At 43.8% G+C, this 17650-nt stretch overlaps 1 protein-coding gene across 1 annotated transcript in view; it reads right to left on the bottom strand.

Moving 5' to 3' along the window:
* The window catches only part of LOC116977504, a 36124-nt gene that overhangs the window by 11312 nt on the left and 7162 nt on the right, over positions 1-17650 (bottom strand). Inside the window, exons 2-5 of the mRNA XM_033027999.1 lie at positions 10623-10721; positions 8306-8404; positions 4362-4460; positions 1290-1388 (exon numbers count right to left, since the gene is read on the bottom strand). Of these exons, the coding sequence (XP_032883890.1) occupies positions 1290-1388; positions 4362-4460; positions 8306-8404; positions 10623-10721 (396 nt within the window). The remainder of the gene's footprint in view (positions 1-1289; positions 1389-4361; positions 4461-8305; positions 8405-10622; positions 10722-17650) is intronic.

Raw genomic sequence — 17650 nt, 5'->3', positions numbered from 1 at the left:
AGAAGGGTTCTAACCCGAAGCATTGCCAATCCTATCCATGTTCTCAAGAGATGCTGCCTGACCCAGCAACATCTCGAGCACATGGATAGGTGATGTTTCGGGTTACTCCAACACCTAGTGCCTTTTTTTGTTTAGGTTTAAATTTATTATTGCCACGTGTACTGAAGTACAATGAAATACCTTGTTTTGCATTCTATCCAATAAAATCAAATAATACTGTTCATAAATACGATCAAGCCAGACTCAAGCACAATATACGCAGAGCAAAGGTGGGAGATACAGAGTGCAGAGAAGCTAAGGGTCGATTAATCTATTGAATGCAGAAGGGAAGAGGTCTGAGACAAACCAAGGTCGTAGGCAATCGTTCTGCAGGATGACTGGGCTGGGATAACAGGCCGCGAACATCCCGGGGCAACGGGGCGTCACAAAGAGGCGTGAGCGTGTCAGTGTCACCCAGAAACCAATGCCCGGGGCACGTACACTAACTGGTGCTGGGACACCAATAACCCGCGCAAACCACGACCAGAGGATGCCGACAGAGATGTATCCAAAACATGTGGATCTTGGAAGCGGAACATGTACTGTCTACTGACGAATTTGGCTGCATTTTGCACCGATCTCGAGAACTAAGGAAAAAGCAAATAGTTTTTTGCAGTGGGAGATTGAATAATGAAATTGCAAAAGTCTTGGCTGGTTGAAATATTTCAAACTGAATATATACTGTTTTATTTTTATTGCGGTGGCTTTTGCTTTGTAGACATCCGGGCTGCAACATCGACTTCCTACCATAGATGAATCTTTCACTGTAAAATGAAAAAGTCCACAAAGTGCTGGAGTAACTCAGTGGGTCAGGCAGCATCTCTGGAGAATGTGGAGAGGCGGCGTTTCAGGTATGGATGCTTCAAACTGATTCTTGGAGGACGAAGCGTCCTGACCCGAAATGTCTCCTCTCCATGTCTTCCAGATATAAAATGCTGGAGTAATTCAGTGGGATGCTGCCTCATCCGCTGTTATTCAAGCACTTTGTCTTTTTTTTTTGCAGTTCCTTGTATCTCCAGAGTTGTTGCCTGACCCAATTAGTTCATTCCTCCAGCACTTTGAATGTTTTTTAATATAAACCAGCATTTGCATTTCCTTGTGTCTCCAATCTGTTTCACGAGACTGTTTGTTGACAGCAAGCTCAGGATACAACTAACATTCTGCTGGTGGAACTCAGGGGGTAGAAGCAGTTGTGGGTGGGAGGAAATGTATATTTACCAACACTTTTCCCTTGAGGTGAAGCAACTTACATAAATAAACTGCAGATCTTCATCAGTTCGTGCTTCTGGCAGTGTAACGAAATTCCCCAACTCCATCGATGGCAAACGCTTATCGGTGTACCTTCCTTCCTATAATGAGTAAAGCAGGTTGTTTGGGCAAGGTAAAAGGTACAACAGATAATTATACTGTACATTAGTAATATCCTCAACTGAGTGAGAGTGATGTGGCATGGAAGCAGACCCTTCGGCCCATCTTGTCCATGCCAACCAATGTAACTACTTCCTGAGCTAAACACAAGGTGCTGGAGTAACCCAGCAGGTCAAGCAGCATATCTGGAGAATATGGATAGGTGATGTTTTGGGTCACGACCCTTCTTCACACTGAAGAGGGATCCTGATCCGAAATGTCACATATCCGTGTTCTCCAGAGAAAAAGCCTTATACGATAAGGCACTTTGTGTCTTCTTTTGTAAGCCGCCAACTGCAATTCCGTGTACACTGCCATCCTGAGGTGGTCTCACTTACCTGAAGAAGAAAGGAAGAGGTGGAGACAGTGGGCTGAGGGAGAGCTGAGAAGGGGAGGAGAAAGCAGGGACTACCTGAAATTGGAGAATTCAATGTTCATACCTCTGGGGTGTAAACTGCCCAAGCGAAATATGAGGTGCTGCTCCTCCAATTTACAGTGGGCCTCACTCTGGCCATGGAGGCGGCCCAGGACAGTAAGGCCGGATTCGGAATGGGAGGGGGAGTTGAAGTGCTGAGCCACTGGGAGATCAGGTTAGTTATTGCAAACCGAGTGGAGGTGTTGAGACGAAGCGATCGCCAAGCCTACGTTTGGTCTCACCGATGTAGAGCAGCTGACATCTGGAGCAGCGGATGCAATAGATGGGGTTGGAGGACGTACAGGTGAACCTCTACCGCACCTGGAAAAACTGCTTGGGTCCTTGAATGGAGTCAAGGGGGGACGTAAAGCGATGTTCCCCTGTGTAGCATTTGCTGCGGTTGCATGAGAAAGTGCCAGGAGAGGGGATGGTTTGGGTGGGATTTATAGAAAATGTTACAAACCAAATAGGATAGGTTCAGGAGAAAGAAAGAACTGCAGATGCTAGTTTACAAAAAAAGACGCAAAGTGCTAGAGTATCTCAGGAGGTCAGGCAGCATCTTTGGAGAACATGGATAGGTGATGATTTGAGTAGGGACTATTCTTCCCACTGCAATCAGTCTGAAGAAGGGACCCGATCCGAAGCATTGCCTATCCTATCCATGTTCTCCAGAGATGCTGCCTGACCCAGCAACATCTCTGGAGAACATGGATAGTTGATGTTTCGGGTTACTCCAACACTTAAGTGTCTTTTTTTTGTTTAGGTTTAAATTTAATATTGCCACGTGTACTGAAGTACAGTGAAAAGCCTCGTTTTGCATTCTATCCAATAAAATCAAATAATACTGTTCATAAATACGATCAAGCCAGACTCAAGCACAATATACGCAGAGCAAAGGTGGGAGATACAGAGTGCAGAGAAGCTACTAATAATAATAATAATAAATTTTATTTATGGGCACCTTTCAAGAGTCTCAAGGACACCTTACAAAAATTTAGCGGGTAGAGGAAAAACATGTAAGGGGAATGAAATAAATAGTAGAGACATGACTAGTACACAAAGTAAAGACAGAATTCAATACAAAACACAATATGAGGCAATTAATGCACAGATGAAAAGGGAGGGGGACATGGGGCTAAGGATAGGCAGAGGTGAAGAGATGGGTCTTGAGGCGGGACTGGAAGATGGTGAGGGACACGGAATTGCGGATCAGTTGGGGGAGGGAGTTCCAGAGCCTGGGAGCTGCCCTGGAGAAGGCTCTGTCCCCAAAACTGCTGAGGGTCGATTAATCTATTGAATGCAGAAGGGAAGAGGTCTGAGACAAACCAAGGTCGTAGGCAATCGTTCTGCAGGAAGACTGGGCTGGGATAACAGGCCGCGAACATCCCGGGGCAATGAGGCGTCACAAAGAGGCGTGAGCGTGTCAGTGTCACTCAGAAGCTGCTGCCCGGGGCACGTACACTAACTGATGCTGGGACACCAAACACCCGCACAAACCAAGGCCAGAGGATGCCGACAGAGATGTGTCCAAAACACGTGGATCTTGGAAGCGGAACATGTACTGTCCACCGCTGATATAACTTTACGAATCTGGCTGCATTTTGCACCGATCACCAGAACTAAGGAAAAAGCAAACAGTTTTCTGCAGTGGGAGATTGAATAATGAAATTGCAAAAGTCTTGTCTGGTTGAAATATTTCAAACTGAATATATACTATCTTATTTTTATTGCGGTGGCTTTTGTTTTGTAGACATCAGGCTGCAACATCGACTTCCTACCATCGATTAATCTGTTTCACAGTAAAATGAAAAGTCCACAAAGTGCTGGAGTAACTCAGTGGGTCAGGCAGCATCTCTGCGATCAGTCTGAAGAAGGGTTTCGGCCCATTTGTCTATCTCTGAAGAACGTGGAAACGTGACGTTTCGGGTCGGGACGCTTCAAACTGATAGTTGGAGGACAAAGCCCCCTGACCCGAAACGTCACCTCTCCATGTCTTTTAGATATAATAATAATAATAATAATAAATTTTATTTAATGGGCGCCTTTCAGACATCTCAAGGACACCTTACATAGTAATCGGAATAAAAACATATAATCGGAATAGAACAGGTAAAAAAGACATCACAGAGACACAAATTAAAAACAGAATTCAATCCAAAAACAGAAAATCAAAAACACAGTGTGAAGATATGAAATGCTGGAGTAATTCAGCGAGATGCTATCTCATCCACAGTTATTTATTTTTTTTGCAAACCAGCATTTGCAGTTCCATGTGTCTCATGTCCAGAGTTGTTCGTTCCTCCAGCACTTTGAATGTTTTTAATGTAAACCAGCATCTGCAGTTCCTTGTGTCTCCAATCTGTTTCACGCGACTGTTTGTTGACAGCAAGCTCAGGATACAACTAACATTCTGCTGGTGGAACTCAGGGGGTAGAAGCAGTTGTGGGTGGGAGGAAATGTATATTTTCCAACACTTTTCCCTTGAGGTGAAGCAACTTACATGAATAAACTGCAGATCTTCATCAGTTCGTGCTTCTGGCAGTGTAACGAAATTCCCCAACTCCATCGATGGCAAACGCTTATCGGTGTACCTTCCTTCCTATAATGAATGAAGCAGGTTGTTTGGGCAAGGTAAAAGGCACAACAGATAATTATACTGTACATTAGTAATATCCTCAACTGAGTGAGAGTGATGTGGCATGAAAGCAGACCCTTCGGCCCATCTTGTCCATGCCAACCAATGCGATTACTTCCTGAGCTAAACATAAGGTGCTGGAGTAACCCAGCAGGTCAAGCAGCATATCTGGAGAATATGGATAGGTGATGTTTTGGGTCGGAACCCTTCTACAGACTGAAAAGGGATCCCGAATTAATTCCAGCTTAATTACAGTCTCAACCCGAAACATCACCCATTCCTTCTCTCCAGAGATGCTGCCTGTTATTCCAGCTTTTTGTGACTATTTTCTGTTTAAACCAGCATCTGCAGTTCATTCCTACACTGAATTACATCCTTCCTACAACTGGGCACCAGAACTGCACACAGTACTCCGTGTGGTTTCACATACCACATATTAAAGAAACATGTAACATTATGGCCACCTGTTTAGTTTCAGACAGTTCTTGGGAGGTTTATTGGGCAGATCCTAGTGCACCCTCTCCCCAGTGTGGCTTACTTGGGAAGACATGAAGCCAAATTATGTTTGTAAATGTTCCTCTCTGACAGATACAAGCAATGGTCAAAAGAAAGTAGTTTATTTATAGAAAAGGTTACAAACCAAATAGGATAGGTTTAGGAGAAACAAGGAACTGCAGATGCTAGTTTACCAAAAAAAGGACACAAAGTGCTGGAGTATCTCAGCGGGTATGGCAGCATCTTTGGAGAACATGGATAGGTGATGATTTAGGTAGGGACTATTCTTCCCACTGCAATCAGTCTGAAGAAGGGACCAGATCCAAAACATTGCCAATCCTATCCATGTTCTCCAGAGATGCTGTCTGACCCAGCAACATCTCTGGAGAACATGGATAGTTGATGTTTCGGGTTACTCCAACACTTAGTGTCTTTTTTTGTTTGTTTAGGTTTAAATTTAATATTGCCACGTGTGCTGTGAAAAGCCTTATTTTGCATTCTATCCAATAAAATACTATTCATAAATAGGATCAAGCCAGACTTAAGTACAATATACACAGAGCAAAGGGGGGAGATACAGAGTACAGAGAAACTAAGGGTTGATTAATGTATTGAATGCAGGAGGGAAGAGGTCTGAGACAACCCAAGGTCATAGGCAATCGTTCTGCAGGAAGACTGGGCTGGGATATCAGACCGCGAATGGGGCGTCACAAAGAGGCGTGAGCGTGTCATCTCAGAAGCCGATGCCCAGGGCACGTACACCAACTGGTGCTGGGACACCAAACACCCGCGCAAACCACAACCAGAGGATGCTGACAGAGATGTATCCAAAACACGTGGATCTTGGAATAGGCTGTGGGCCGAGCATCAAAAATGTCTACAATTTGACTTTCGCGACACATCCCTGGGATCTACTTGAAATTTGTCACAGATATAGTTAAAATATAATTGATAAGGAAGTCATAACTCATCAGTACCAAAAGTTGCACATTAATTAATTAGGCTAATTAGAAAATGCGATGGAAAAAGTAAGCACCATCTAGTATTCAATGCTCATTTACACCATGGGGAGCCTAATTCTTTGTTGCTGTCTATTTAAACCATATATTATCATACCATTAATTTTAGATATATAACAGAGACCGCTCCCTCCGTAATTCCCTGGTCAATTCGTCTCTTCCCACCCAAACCATCCCCCCCCCCGGTACGTTTCCTTCCAAGCGCATGAAATGCTACACTTTGTCTGCTCTCGGTGTCAACTGCTCTACATCGGTGAGACCAAACGCAGGCCTGGCGATCGCTTTGCCCAACATCTCTGCACAGTTCGCATTAACCAACCTGATCTCCTGGTGGCTCAGCACTTCAACTCCTCCTCCAATTCGAATCCGTACTTTCTGTACTGGGACTCCTCCATGGTCAGAGTGAGGCCCACCATAAATTGGAGGAGCAGCACCTCATATTTTGTGTGGGTAGTTTACACCACAGCAGTATGAGCATTGGCTTCTCCAATTTCAGGTAGTCCTTGCTTTCTCCCTCTCCTTCCCCTCCCCTTCCCAGCTCTCCCACAGCCCACTGTCTCTGCCTCTTCCTTTCTTCCCAACCCTCCCACATCAATCTGAAGAAGAGTCTCGACCCGAAACGTCACCTATTCCTATGCTCCATGGATGCCGCCTCGCCCGCTGAGTTTTTCCAGCATTTTTGTCTACATAATATATATATATACTGAACCCACTGACTGCCAGTGTGTAGAGTGGGGGTCATGGCAGTAGTAGGACTGGGGCAGTGCCAGGCTGGGGGAAGGCTAAGACATCTTCCACTGAGAGGAGAATACCTAACCCTAACTCGTCCCCCTTCCAGAGCTGCCCACGGCTGGAGCCACTTTGGGACCGGCTTAGCGCGTCCACCTCGACTAGCATGCCCTTCTGGATCATCATGGTGATGATGGTGGGGAGCGCGCCGCCCGGGCTGCCTTCAGCACCCCCATAGCGTCGGCTCGGTCAGTCAGCCCGCTCGCTCGCTGCAACACCGGCCGGCCAACAGCCCGATTGATCCTTCACAGCAGTCACCGCCCTACTGACAGCCCGACCGATCCTTCACAGCATCCACCAGCAGGCCGACAGCCCGACCAACTGACTGACCGACCTAACCCTAGCTCTACATTTTTATTTATCATTTTTATTTAATAGTTCACATAACTTTACAAAGATAAATCAATTGTAAAACAAAATTATCAGCAAGGTTAGCATTACCTTTATTCCTTCGAAACCTTGCTATTGTTTTGATGTAATTAGGAGGCAGCCATGATCCCAGAGAGCTCGCTGCCTAGCTGCCATGAAACAAAGCGCGTGATTGGTCAATTGGTGTCCGACGCAATGTCAAACGTGCATTGATTGGACAATTACTACTTGGAAAATTTGAGGTTTTTCTTATTTAAAAAAAATATGTGCAGGTTTTGTTCTTGACGAGTTTCAGGGATGATTTATACATTTTTACACAATATGTTAAAAATGTAGGTAGTTACGTGATTTGGGTCACGAACTTATACGAAAAAGCACCTCGGCCCACAGCCTAGTAGCGGAACATGTACTGTCTACCGCTGATATAACTTTACGAATCTGGCTGCATTTTGCACCGATCGCGAGATCCAAGGAAAATGCAAACAGTTTTCTGCCGTGGGAGATTGAATAATGAAATTGCAAAAATCTTGTCTGGTTGAAATATTTCAAACTGAATATATACAGTTTTTTTTAAATTGCGGTGGCTTTTGTTTTGTAGACATCCGGGCTGTAACATCGACTTCCCACCGTCGATTAATCTGTTTCACAGTAAAATGAAAAAGTCCACAAAGAGCAGGAGTAACTCAGTGGGTCAGGCAGCATCTCTGGAGAATGTGGAGAGGTGGAGTTTCGGGTCGGGACGCTTCAAACAGTTTGTTGGAGGACGAAGCGTCCTGACCCGAAACGTCACCTCTCCATGTCTTCCAGAAATAAAATGCTGGAGTAATTCAGTGGGATGCTGTCTTATCCGCTGTTATTCAAGCAATTTGTCTTATTTTTTGTAAACCAGCATCTGCAGTTCCTTGTATCTCCAGAGTTGTTGCCTGACCCGATTATTTCCTCCAGCACTTTGTATCTTTTGAATGTAAACCTGCACATGCAGTTCCTTGTGTCTGCAATCTGTTTCACGAGACAGTTGACAGCAAGCTTAGGATACAACTAACAATCTGCTGGTGGAACTCAGGGGATAGAAGCAGTTGTGGCTGGGAGGAAATGTATATTTACACAACAGTTTCCCCTTGAGGTGAAGCAACTTACATGAATAAACTGCAGATCTTCAACAGTTCGTGCTTCTGGCAGTGTAACGAAATTCCCCAACTCCATCGATGGCAAACGCTTATTGGTGTACCTTGTTTCCTATAATTAATGAAGCAGGTTGTGTCATAGAGTGATACAGCATGGAAGCCGACCCTTCAGCCCATCTTGTCCATGCCAACCAATGTGACTTCCTGAGCTAAACACAAGGTGCTGGCGTAACCCAGCAGATCAAGCAGCATATCTGGAGAACATGGATAGGTGATGTTTTGGGTTGGGACACTTCTTCAGACTGAAGAGGGAACCCGACCCGAAATATCACCTATCCGTGTACTCTAGAGATAAAGCCGTACACACTAAGTTACTCCGGCACTTTGTGTCTGCTCTATAATCTTTGGTGAAATGAGCAGCCCCTGCGCAGTTCCCTGTGCAACATAGTTGTTATCCAAGTACACCGAGTCCTAGCAAATGCAAATGTATTTAATTAAAAAGTGCATTTTTTAAAAGAAGTTTAAAAATAAGGCAGGATGAATAAGGCGAAATGAGCAGCCCCTGCGCAGTTGTCGGCTATGGCAGAGTTTGGGAATATTGCATCGGGGGAACGGGTTGTGTTAGGGAAACGGGACAGTGGTGGAATATTGCCTTGGGGAACGGGTTGCGTTGGGGGACCAGGCCTCCCATGTGACAGGGAGCCAATGGGTCCCACTTGGTCTAGTACCACATAATAAAGAAACATGTAACATTATGGCCACATGTTTAGTTTCAGACAGTTCTTGGGAGGTTTATTGGGCAGATCTTGGTGCACACTCTCCCCAGTATGACTTACTTGGGAAGACATGAAGCCAAATGATGTTTGCAAATGTTCCCCTCAGACAGAAACAAACAATGGTCAAAAGAAAGCAGTTTATTTATAGAAAAGGTTACAAACCAAATAGGATAGGGTTGGGAGAAACAGGGAATTGCAGATGCTAGTTTACAAAAAAAGACACAAAGTGCTGGAGTATCTCAGCAGGTCAGGCAGCATCTTTGGAGAACATGGATAGGTGATGATTTGGGTAGGGACTGCAATCAGTCTGAAGAAGAGACCCGATCCGAAACATTGCCAATCCTATCCATGTTCTCCTGACCCAGAAACATCTCTGGATAGATAACATGGATAGGTTTTTACCTGCACTTTTTAACTATTCATACTGTTTTATCAGGGACTGGATTGTTTTTATTGTTTTTAGTTTTTGTGTGAAATGTTTAAGTTTTATGTGCGATGCTCCGGTATTCCCTGGGAAACGTCTTCTCATTTTGCACTGTACAACTGTTGCTTTGCAAGATGACAATAAAGATTGATTGATCGATTGATGTTTTGGGTTAGTCCAACACTTAGTGTCTTTTTTTTGTTTAGGTTTAAATGTAATATTGCCACGTGTACTGAAGTACAGTGAAAAGACTTGTTTGGCATTCTATCCAATAAAATCAAATAATACTTTTCATAAATAGGATAAAGCCAAACTCAAGTACAATATACGCAGAGCAAAGGGGGGGAGATATATAGTACAGAGAAGCTAAGGGTCATTAATCTATTGAATGCAGAAGGGAAGAGGTCTGAGACAAATCAAGGTCGTAGGCAATCGATCTGCAGGAGGACTGGGCAGGGATAGTAGACGGCGAACATCCCGGGGCGACGGGGCGTCACAGGCGTGAACGCGTCATTGTCACTCAGAAGCCGATGCGCGGGACACGTACACCAACTGCTGTCGGGACACCAAACACCCGTGCAAACCACGTTTTCTGCAGTGGGAGATTGAATAATGAAATTGCAAAAATATTGTCTGGTTGAAATATTTCAAATTGAATATATACCGTTTTATTTTTATTGCGGTGGCTTTTGTTTTGTAGACACAACATCGACTTCCTACCGTCGATTAATCTGTTTCACCTTAAAGTGAAAAAGTGCACAATGTGCTGGAGTAACGCAGTGGGTCTGGCAGCATCTCCGAAGGATGAAGGATGTGGAGAAATGCTGGAGTAATTCAGCGGGATGCTGTCTCATCCGCTGTTATTCAAGCACTCGGTCTTTTTTTTTTGTAAACCAGCATCTGCAGTTCCTTGTATCTCCAGAGTTGTCTGACCCGATTAGTTCCTCCAGCACTTTGTATCTTTTAATGTAAACCAGCATTTGCAGTTCCTTGTGTCTCCAATCTGTTTCACGAGACTATTTGTTGACAGCAAGCTCAGGATTGACTAACAACCTGCTGGTGGAAGCAGTTGTGGGTGGGAGGAAATGTATATTTACACAACACTTTCCCCTTGAGGTGAAGCAACTTACATGAATAAACTGCAGTTCTTCATCAGTTCGTGCTTCTGGCATTTTCATGAAATTCCCCATCGTCGTCGATGGCAAACGCTTATTGGTGTACTTTGCTTCCTAGAATGAATGAAGCAGGTTGTTTGGGCAAGATAAAAGGCACAACAGATAGTTATACTGTACATAAGTAATATCCTCAACTGTGTCATAGAATGATACAGCATGGAAGCAGACCCTTCAGCCCATCTTGTCCATGCCAACCAATGTGACTTCCTGAGCTAAACACAAGGTGCTGGCGTAACCCAGCAGATCAAGCAGCATATCTGGAGAACATGGATAGGTGATGTTTTGGGTCGGGAACCTTCTTCAGACTGAAGAGGGATTCTGACCCAAAATGTCACCTATCCATGTTCTCCAGAGATAAAGCCTTACACGCTAAGTTACTCCGCCACTTTGTGTCTTTTGTAAGCCACCACTGCAATTCCTTGTACACTTTCATCCTGAGGTGGTCTCACTTACCTGCACCTGGCCCAAATCCCAAGAAACCTTTTTATCCCAGCCTATCCATTCTCTCCTTATAAGGAAGTAAGTAAGTTTATTGACCAAGTATTCACATACAAGGAATTTGCCTTGGTGACAGTTCCGAATGACTCAGGAAACACTAAACATTAATAATAATAAAACAATAATGATAAAACACTATTGATCACGCATGTGAACCAACAAAATACCAGATCAAAGGGAGGCTACAAATACTCGTGGATAAAAACTGTTTTTATGTCTGTTTTATAACTGTTTTATAACTCTACATGTCCTCCAGATATGCTGAAGATAGACATAAAATGCTGTAGTAATTAAGTGGGATGCTGTCCCATCCGCTGAGTTATTCAAACACTTTGTCTTATTTTTGTAAACCAACATCTGCAGTTACTTGTATCTCAACAGTTGTTGCCCGACCCGATTAGTTTGTTCCTCCAGCACTTTTTAAGGTAAACCAGCATCTGCAGTTCCTTGTGTCTCCAGTTTGTTTCATGAGACTGTTTTGTTAACAACAAGTTCAGGATACAACTAACAATCTGCTGATGGAACCCATGGGGTAGAAGCAGTTGTGGGTGGGAGGAAATGTATCTATTTCCAGTGGAAACCTTGCATCAGGACAGGGAAGAGAGGGGGGAGGAAGCCAGTATAAAGAGGACTGTTGTAGGAAGAAAATAGACACTGAAAATAGACACAAAAAGCTGGAGTAACTCAGCGGGTCAGGCAACATCTCTGGAGAGAAGGAATGGATGACGATTTGAGTCGAGATCCTTCTTCAGACTAAAGAGGATTGGGGTGAGATTGGGGCCATTATGCGAGACAGGAGCAATTTGGTGATTACTGGTCTAAGGATGGGGTAAACGATGATGGAGCCTGATTGGGGAGGGGCAGTGGTGGAGTTGGGGGTTAGAGGTAGGTGGGTGACAACTCTAGTCTCTCCCTCCTCCCCTATCCAGCTCCATCTGCCCATTATGCCCGTGCGAAGTTCAATAGTAGTCAATAGTGCTTTATTTGTCACATAAGCAACTGCACAGTGAAATTCTTTTTGCATATATTACACATGCAGGCGCCGCCATTAGTCAAAGTCCACGCCGCATGCATGCTCAATGTACTGGAGCAGTTCCCTCAAACTGACATTTCTCACCTTTCCTCATTTGGCTATCTTTGTATCCTGAGGGAGATCCTGCAGCCTACCTGAAGGCACTGGAGGCATTACCTTGGTTCACCATTCCATTGGTCCTTGCTCCTTGCGTCCGACGTCTCCAGCTCCCACCTGGTTATGCCATCTGCTGAGCTTTTGGGTGGGTTCCTGAACCTGTCGACTTCTGAGACTTCGGGCAAGGTCCCGCTGTCCGCGAGCTTACGGGTGAGGTCCCGTTGCCCGCGTGCTGTTGTCGAGGTCCCAGTCCCGCATGGTCCTGTTCCCACAGCGGTGGGTGAACCAGGCCTACCGGTCGAGTCCTTCGAGGTCGGTCCACGGCTGGCGAGTCTGGCCTATTTGCTGGGAGAAAGAGTTTGCACTTTCTCTCTGTGACCATGTGAGTTTCCTCTGGGTGCTTCGGTGTTGTCCTACATACCAAATATTATAAGCGCCATGTTTCCGGCACCATCTTGTACCGTTCAACTTCAGAGTTGTTAGATTGTTAAGAGTCTTAACTAGGCCCGTTGTCTTGGCGATGGCACTGAGTCGGAGTTATCCTGGCTAACTGATGTATTGATGTTCTTCCCCACTCCATGCTGCTGCAGGCCACGTCCAACCTGATACTTGGAGCGGCACATGATCTAAATAAGCCTCAGAGTGTTGTGGCCCTCCAGCGGCCCACTCCACCGAAGTCTGGATCCAGGCACATCGACCCGAGATGTGAGCCACACACTCCGCCCTGCACCGCCCACAGCCACCGCTCCGTCGCCAACCTCGGAACACCCAGAGTGCCTCCGAGTACGCGGGAGGTCAAGACCCCAGACCGCTCACTTGTGTCGTTCTTTGCCTCTGTCCACTGCCATTGCCATCTTGAAGGCTTTTTTCCGGGGATGCTGGTGGGGTGTTCATTCCACTCAGGTGCATGCGGGTTACCTTCGAGCGTCTCCTCTCCCTCTCACGTTCCTCATCTGCTGCAATGTCGAGAATTACTGTGACCTTTGAGCATGGATTTGCCTGCAACTCATAGAGAGGAAACAAACATTGGGGCCAGCAGAGCTGATGCAAGACACTGGTGTGGAAGCATTCAAGGGTTTGGAGATCGCTGCACTACTGGCCCTGCCCTGCACTGACGGACTTTACTGTCATTAGTGGGCTGAATATCATTAGGTTAAAATACTGCAACTTTGGAGAACACGGGTCAGGGTTTGAAGAAGGGTCCCAACCCGAACTGTCGCCTGTCCATTCCCTCCACAGATGCTGCCCGACCTGCTGAGTTCCTCTAGCAATTCGTGTTTTGTCCAAGATTCAAGCATCTGCGGTTTCTTGTGTCTCCATGTATTTGTTAACATTCTGGAATCCGAATATTTCTCTGGAAATTAAATTACATCAAAGTGGAAAACAAAAATAAACTTTTCATGTGTGGAATTCAGATCGCTAGTTTGTATTTTGTGAATCCAGCAAGCATCAATTGCAACAAAATTTATAACCAGAACAGCAGGTAAAGCTATTCATTTATTGCTGTACATGTTTTTTTAAAGAGAACTAACATGAAATTAAGATGAGTAATTTCAATAAACATGGATAATTAATGTTACACTATAATATTACCTCAGGTAGTTCTGGAAAATTAAATTGAATTAGATATTGTGAATTTATCATTCTCCAGCTTTATTAGTTGAGTTATAGGCTATGGCCGTTGATTGCTGGCTTTGAGTTTATGGCTCACAAGCCATTGATTGATGGTGCATCATATTATTTTATTTCTGTCTTTGGAGGATGCACCAAGCTTTAGTTTTGTATAACGTTGTAGCTCAGTCTCAGCAAACAACAGGAACATACCCATACCTCAGTCCCTCTGTAGAGTGTTCTAATTTGTTACGGTATAGTGTAGTGCGAAGAAATTAACATTCTTATAACTTGCGTCTCGCATAAAGTGCTGGAGCAACTCAGTGGGTTCGGCAGCATTTTTGTTGGACGTGGATAGGCGATGTTTCACTTCCGACCCAAAACATTGCCTATCCAGCGCTTAATCTTCTCTGCAACATTTCAACATCTCCATGTACGTTCCTTGTATCTCCATGAACATGGATTACTTTTTGTTAGACTAACAAAATTCGGCACTCCAAACAACATCCCCTGGTATCATCTAGGTGTATGTTATGTTCTTTGGATTGGTACCATTTAGGATTTTACGATGGGAAAAAGTTAAAAATAAACACAGATGTTTTTTCAATTCTTCATATGTTCAAATACAAGTGGACACTTTCTATAATTCCTATCGGACACACACATCGTTCGTTGCAAAGTGCCACGACTAGGTGGTCTGATGCTTGTGGAGATATCTTGTTGAAAAACCTTCTATTACTGTGGAAGAACCCCTTATTGTGGAACTCCTGATGCTGATTCCATTGGCAGCATCATTACTGGCTAAAGCTCAATGAAAAGCATCTTCTCAAATCCGCTAGGGATGGTGTACAAATGTGGGCTTATCCAGCATCATATAACTTTTAAGCAGAAAAATTCCCATTGTATTGTTGAACAAATAAGATTACTGAAAAATGGTAAAAACTGCGATTGTTTTTTCTAAACTTAATAAAGCGTTCTTAACAATGCTCAACAAGTTACAAATCAGGTTCATAAGTTTTGGGGTCTTTACACTAAAGAGTAAATTAAACTATAAAAAATTGTTTATGGGTGTACACAGTAGTTTACAGGGTGATCGCTGGTGGGTGCTGTCTCTGTGAGCCGAAGGACCTGTTTCCACGTTTTATATCTCTAAACTAAACTAAACTATTAGCAGTAGATGAAATAGTAAGTTGAAATAGAATGAGGGACAAAATATATATTTTAAACAGGATACAAGAAATTATCACTGGAATTTAGAAGGATGAGAGGGCATCTTATTTAAACATATAAGATTATTAAGGGTTTGCACACGCTAGAGGCAGGAAACATGTTCTCAATGTTGGGGGAGTCCAGAACCAGGGGCCACAGTATAAGAATAAGGGGTAAGGCATTTAGAACGGAGATGAGGAAACATTTTTTCACACAGAGAGTTGTGAGTCTGTGGAATTCTCTGCCTCAGAGGGCGGTGGAGGCCGGTTCTCTGGATGCTTTCAAGAGAGAGCTTGAAAGGGCTCTTAAAGATAGCGTAATCAGGGGATATGGGGAGAAGGCAGGAACGGGGTACTGATTGGGGATGATCAGCCATGATCACAGTGAATGGCGGTGCTGGCTTGAAGGGCCGAAAGGCCTACTCCTGCACCTATTGTCTATTGAAATATAGTATATAGTTCAGAAAGTTTACAAAAGCAGGGGAAGAGGAGTGGAGGGTGGGGGTGGGGGGGGGGGGGGGGTGTTGAAGATGTACACGTGGCACTGTTAAGTTAATGTACAGTACACAGAGGCCTGGACTGGAGTTTGACTCCTCCCATTGTGGTAAACCTCTTCTTCGCTATCTCCAAACTCTCCTTATTCTTCCAGCAATAAGGCAACCAAAACTGCACACGATATTCCAAATAAGCCTAAGCAAAGTTTTATAAAACTGCAACATGATTTCCTCTTCTACCCTCTCCGATCGGGCAGTTGATACAAAAGCCTAAAAACACATACCACTGGATTCAAGAACAGTTTCTTCCCCGCTGTTATTTGATCGCTGAACGGCCCTTCATAAGCCGTGGTGTAGTCTTGATCTCTAACCCTACCTCATTGAAGATTTTGCGCTTTCTCTATGACTGTAATGCCAGAATGCTGTAACATTGCATTCTGCACTCTAGTTAATTTTCTCTTTGCACTACTTGGTGTACGTGAATGATTTGATTGTACTCATTGTATGGTACGATCTGGACCTCATTACAAGTGACAATAATAAATCAATACCATCTGAAGAAGGATCCTGATCCAAAACATTGCCTCTCCATTCCTTTCACATGTTGCTTGACTTGCTCAGTTATTCCAGCACCTGGAGCCTGCACATAAACCATATCCTTTCATTCCCAGCATATCTACATGCCTATCCATATGCCCAAGCATCTATCCAAAAGCTTACCACCACCACAATGCCTGGCAGCACATTACAAGGCACTCACCACCCTCTGTGTAAAAAAGCTATCTGTCTGTCTGTCTGTCTGTCTGTCTGTCTGTCTGTCTGTCTGTCTGTCTGTCTGTCTGTCTGTCTGTCTGTCTGTCTGTCTGTCTGTCTGTCTGTCTGTCTGTCTGTCTGTCTGTCTGTCTGTCTGTCTGTCTGTCTGTCTGTCTGTCTGTCTGTCTGTCTGTCTGTCTGTCTGTCTGTCTGTCTGTCTGTCTGTCTGTCTGTCTGTCTGTCTGTCTGTCTGTCTGTCTGTCTGTCTGTCTGTCTGTCTGTCTGTCTGTCTGTCTGTCTGTCTGTCTGTCTGTCTGTCTGTCTGTCTGTCTGTCTGTCTGTCTGTCTGTCTGTCTGTCTGTCTGTCTGTCTGTCTGTCTGTCTGTCTGTCTGTCTGTCTGTCTGTCTGTCTGTCTGTCTGTCTGTCTGTCTATCTATCTATCTATCTATCTATCTATCTATCTATCTATCTATCTATCTATCTATCTATCTATCTATCTATCTATCTATCTATCTATCTATCTATCTATCTATCTATCTATCGATCTATCTATCTATCTATCTATCTATCTATCTATCTATCTATCTATCTATCTATCTATCTATCTATCTATCTATCTATCTATCTATCTATCTATCTATCTATCTATCTATCTATCTATCTATCTATCTATCTATCTATCTATCTATCTATCTATCTATCTATCTATCTATCTATCTATCTATCTATCTATCTATCTATCTATCTATCTATCTATCTATCTATCTATCTATCTATCTATCTATCTATCTATCTATCTATCTATCTATCTATCTATCTATCTATCTATCTATCTATCTATCTATCTATCTATCTATCTATCTATCTATCTATCTATCTATCTATCTATCTATCTATCTATCTATCTATCTATCTATCTATCTATCTATCTATCTATCTATCTATCTATCTATCTATCTATCTATCTATCTATCTATCTATCTATCTATCTATCTATCTATCTATCTATCTATCTATCTATCTATCTATCTATCTATCTATCTATCTATCTATCTATCTATCTATCTATCTATCTATCTATCTATCTATCTATCTATCTATCTATCTATCCTTCCTAGGTTGGCCAGCGACAGCAACACATCATTGAAGCATGCCCTCAACAAAGACTGAAAGGAGGACTTGTCACCCTTCATACAGCAGATCAAGAGGCAACTGCTTGGCTAAAGGACTTTGCATTCGCTAAATAAATAAAATCTATCTATCCTCTGTGCCTGCCGTCTGGCTGCCTT

Source organism: Amblyraja radiata, chromosome 10 (assembly GCF_010909765.2).
Source record: "Amblyraja radiata isolate CabotCenter1 chromosome 10, sAmbRad1.1.pri, whole genome shotgun sequence".
Classification (NCBI taxonomy): domain Eukaryota; kingdom Metazoa; phylum Chordata; class Chondrichthyes; order Rajiformes; family Rajidae; genus Amblyraja; species Amblyraja radiata.
The sequence above is the reverse complement of the archived record's forward strand: the minus strand, read 5'-3'. Positions and strand labels throughout refer to the sequence as shown.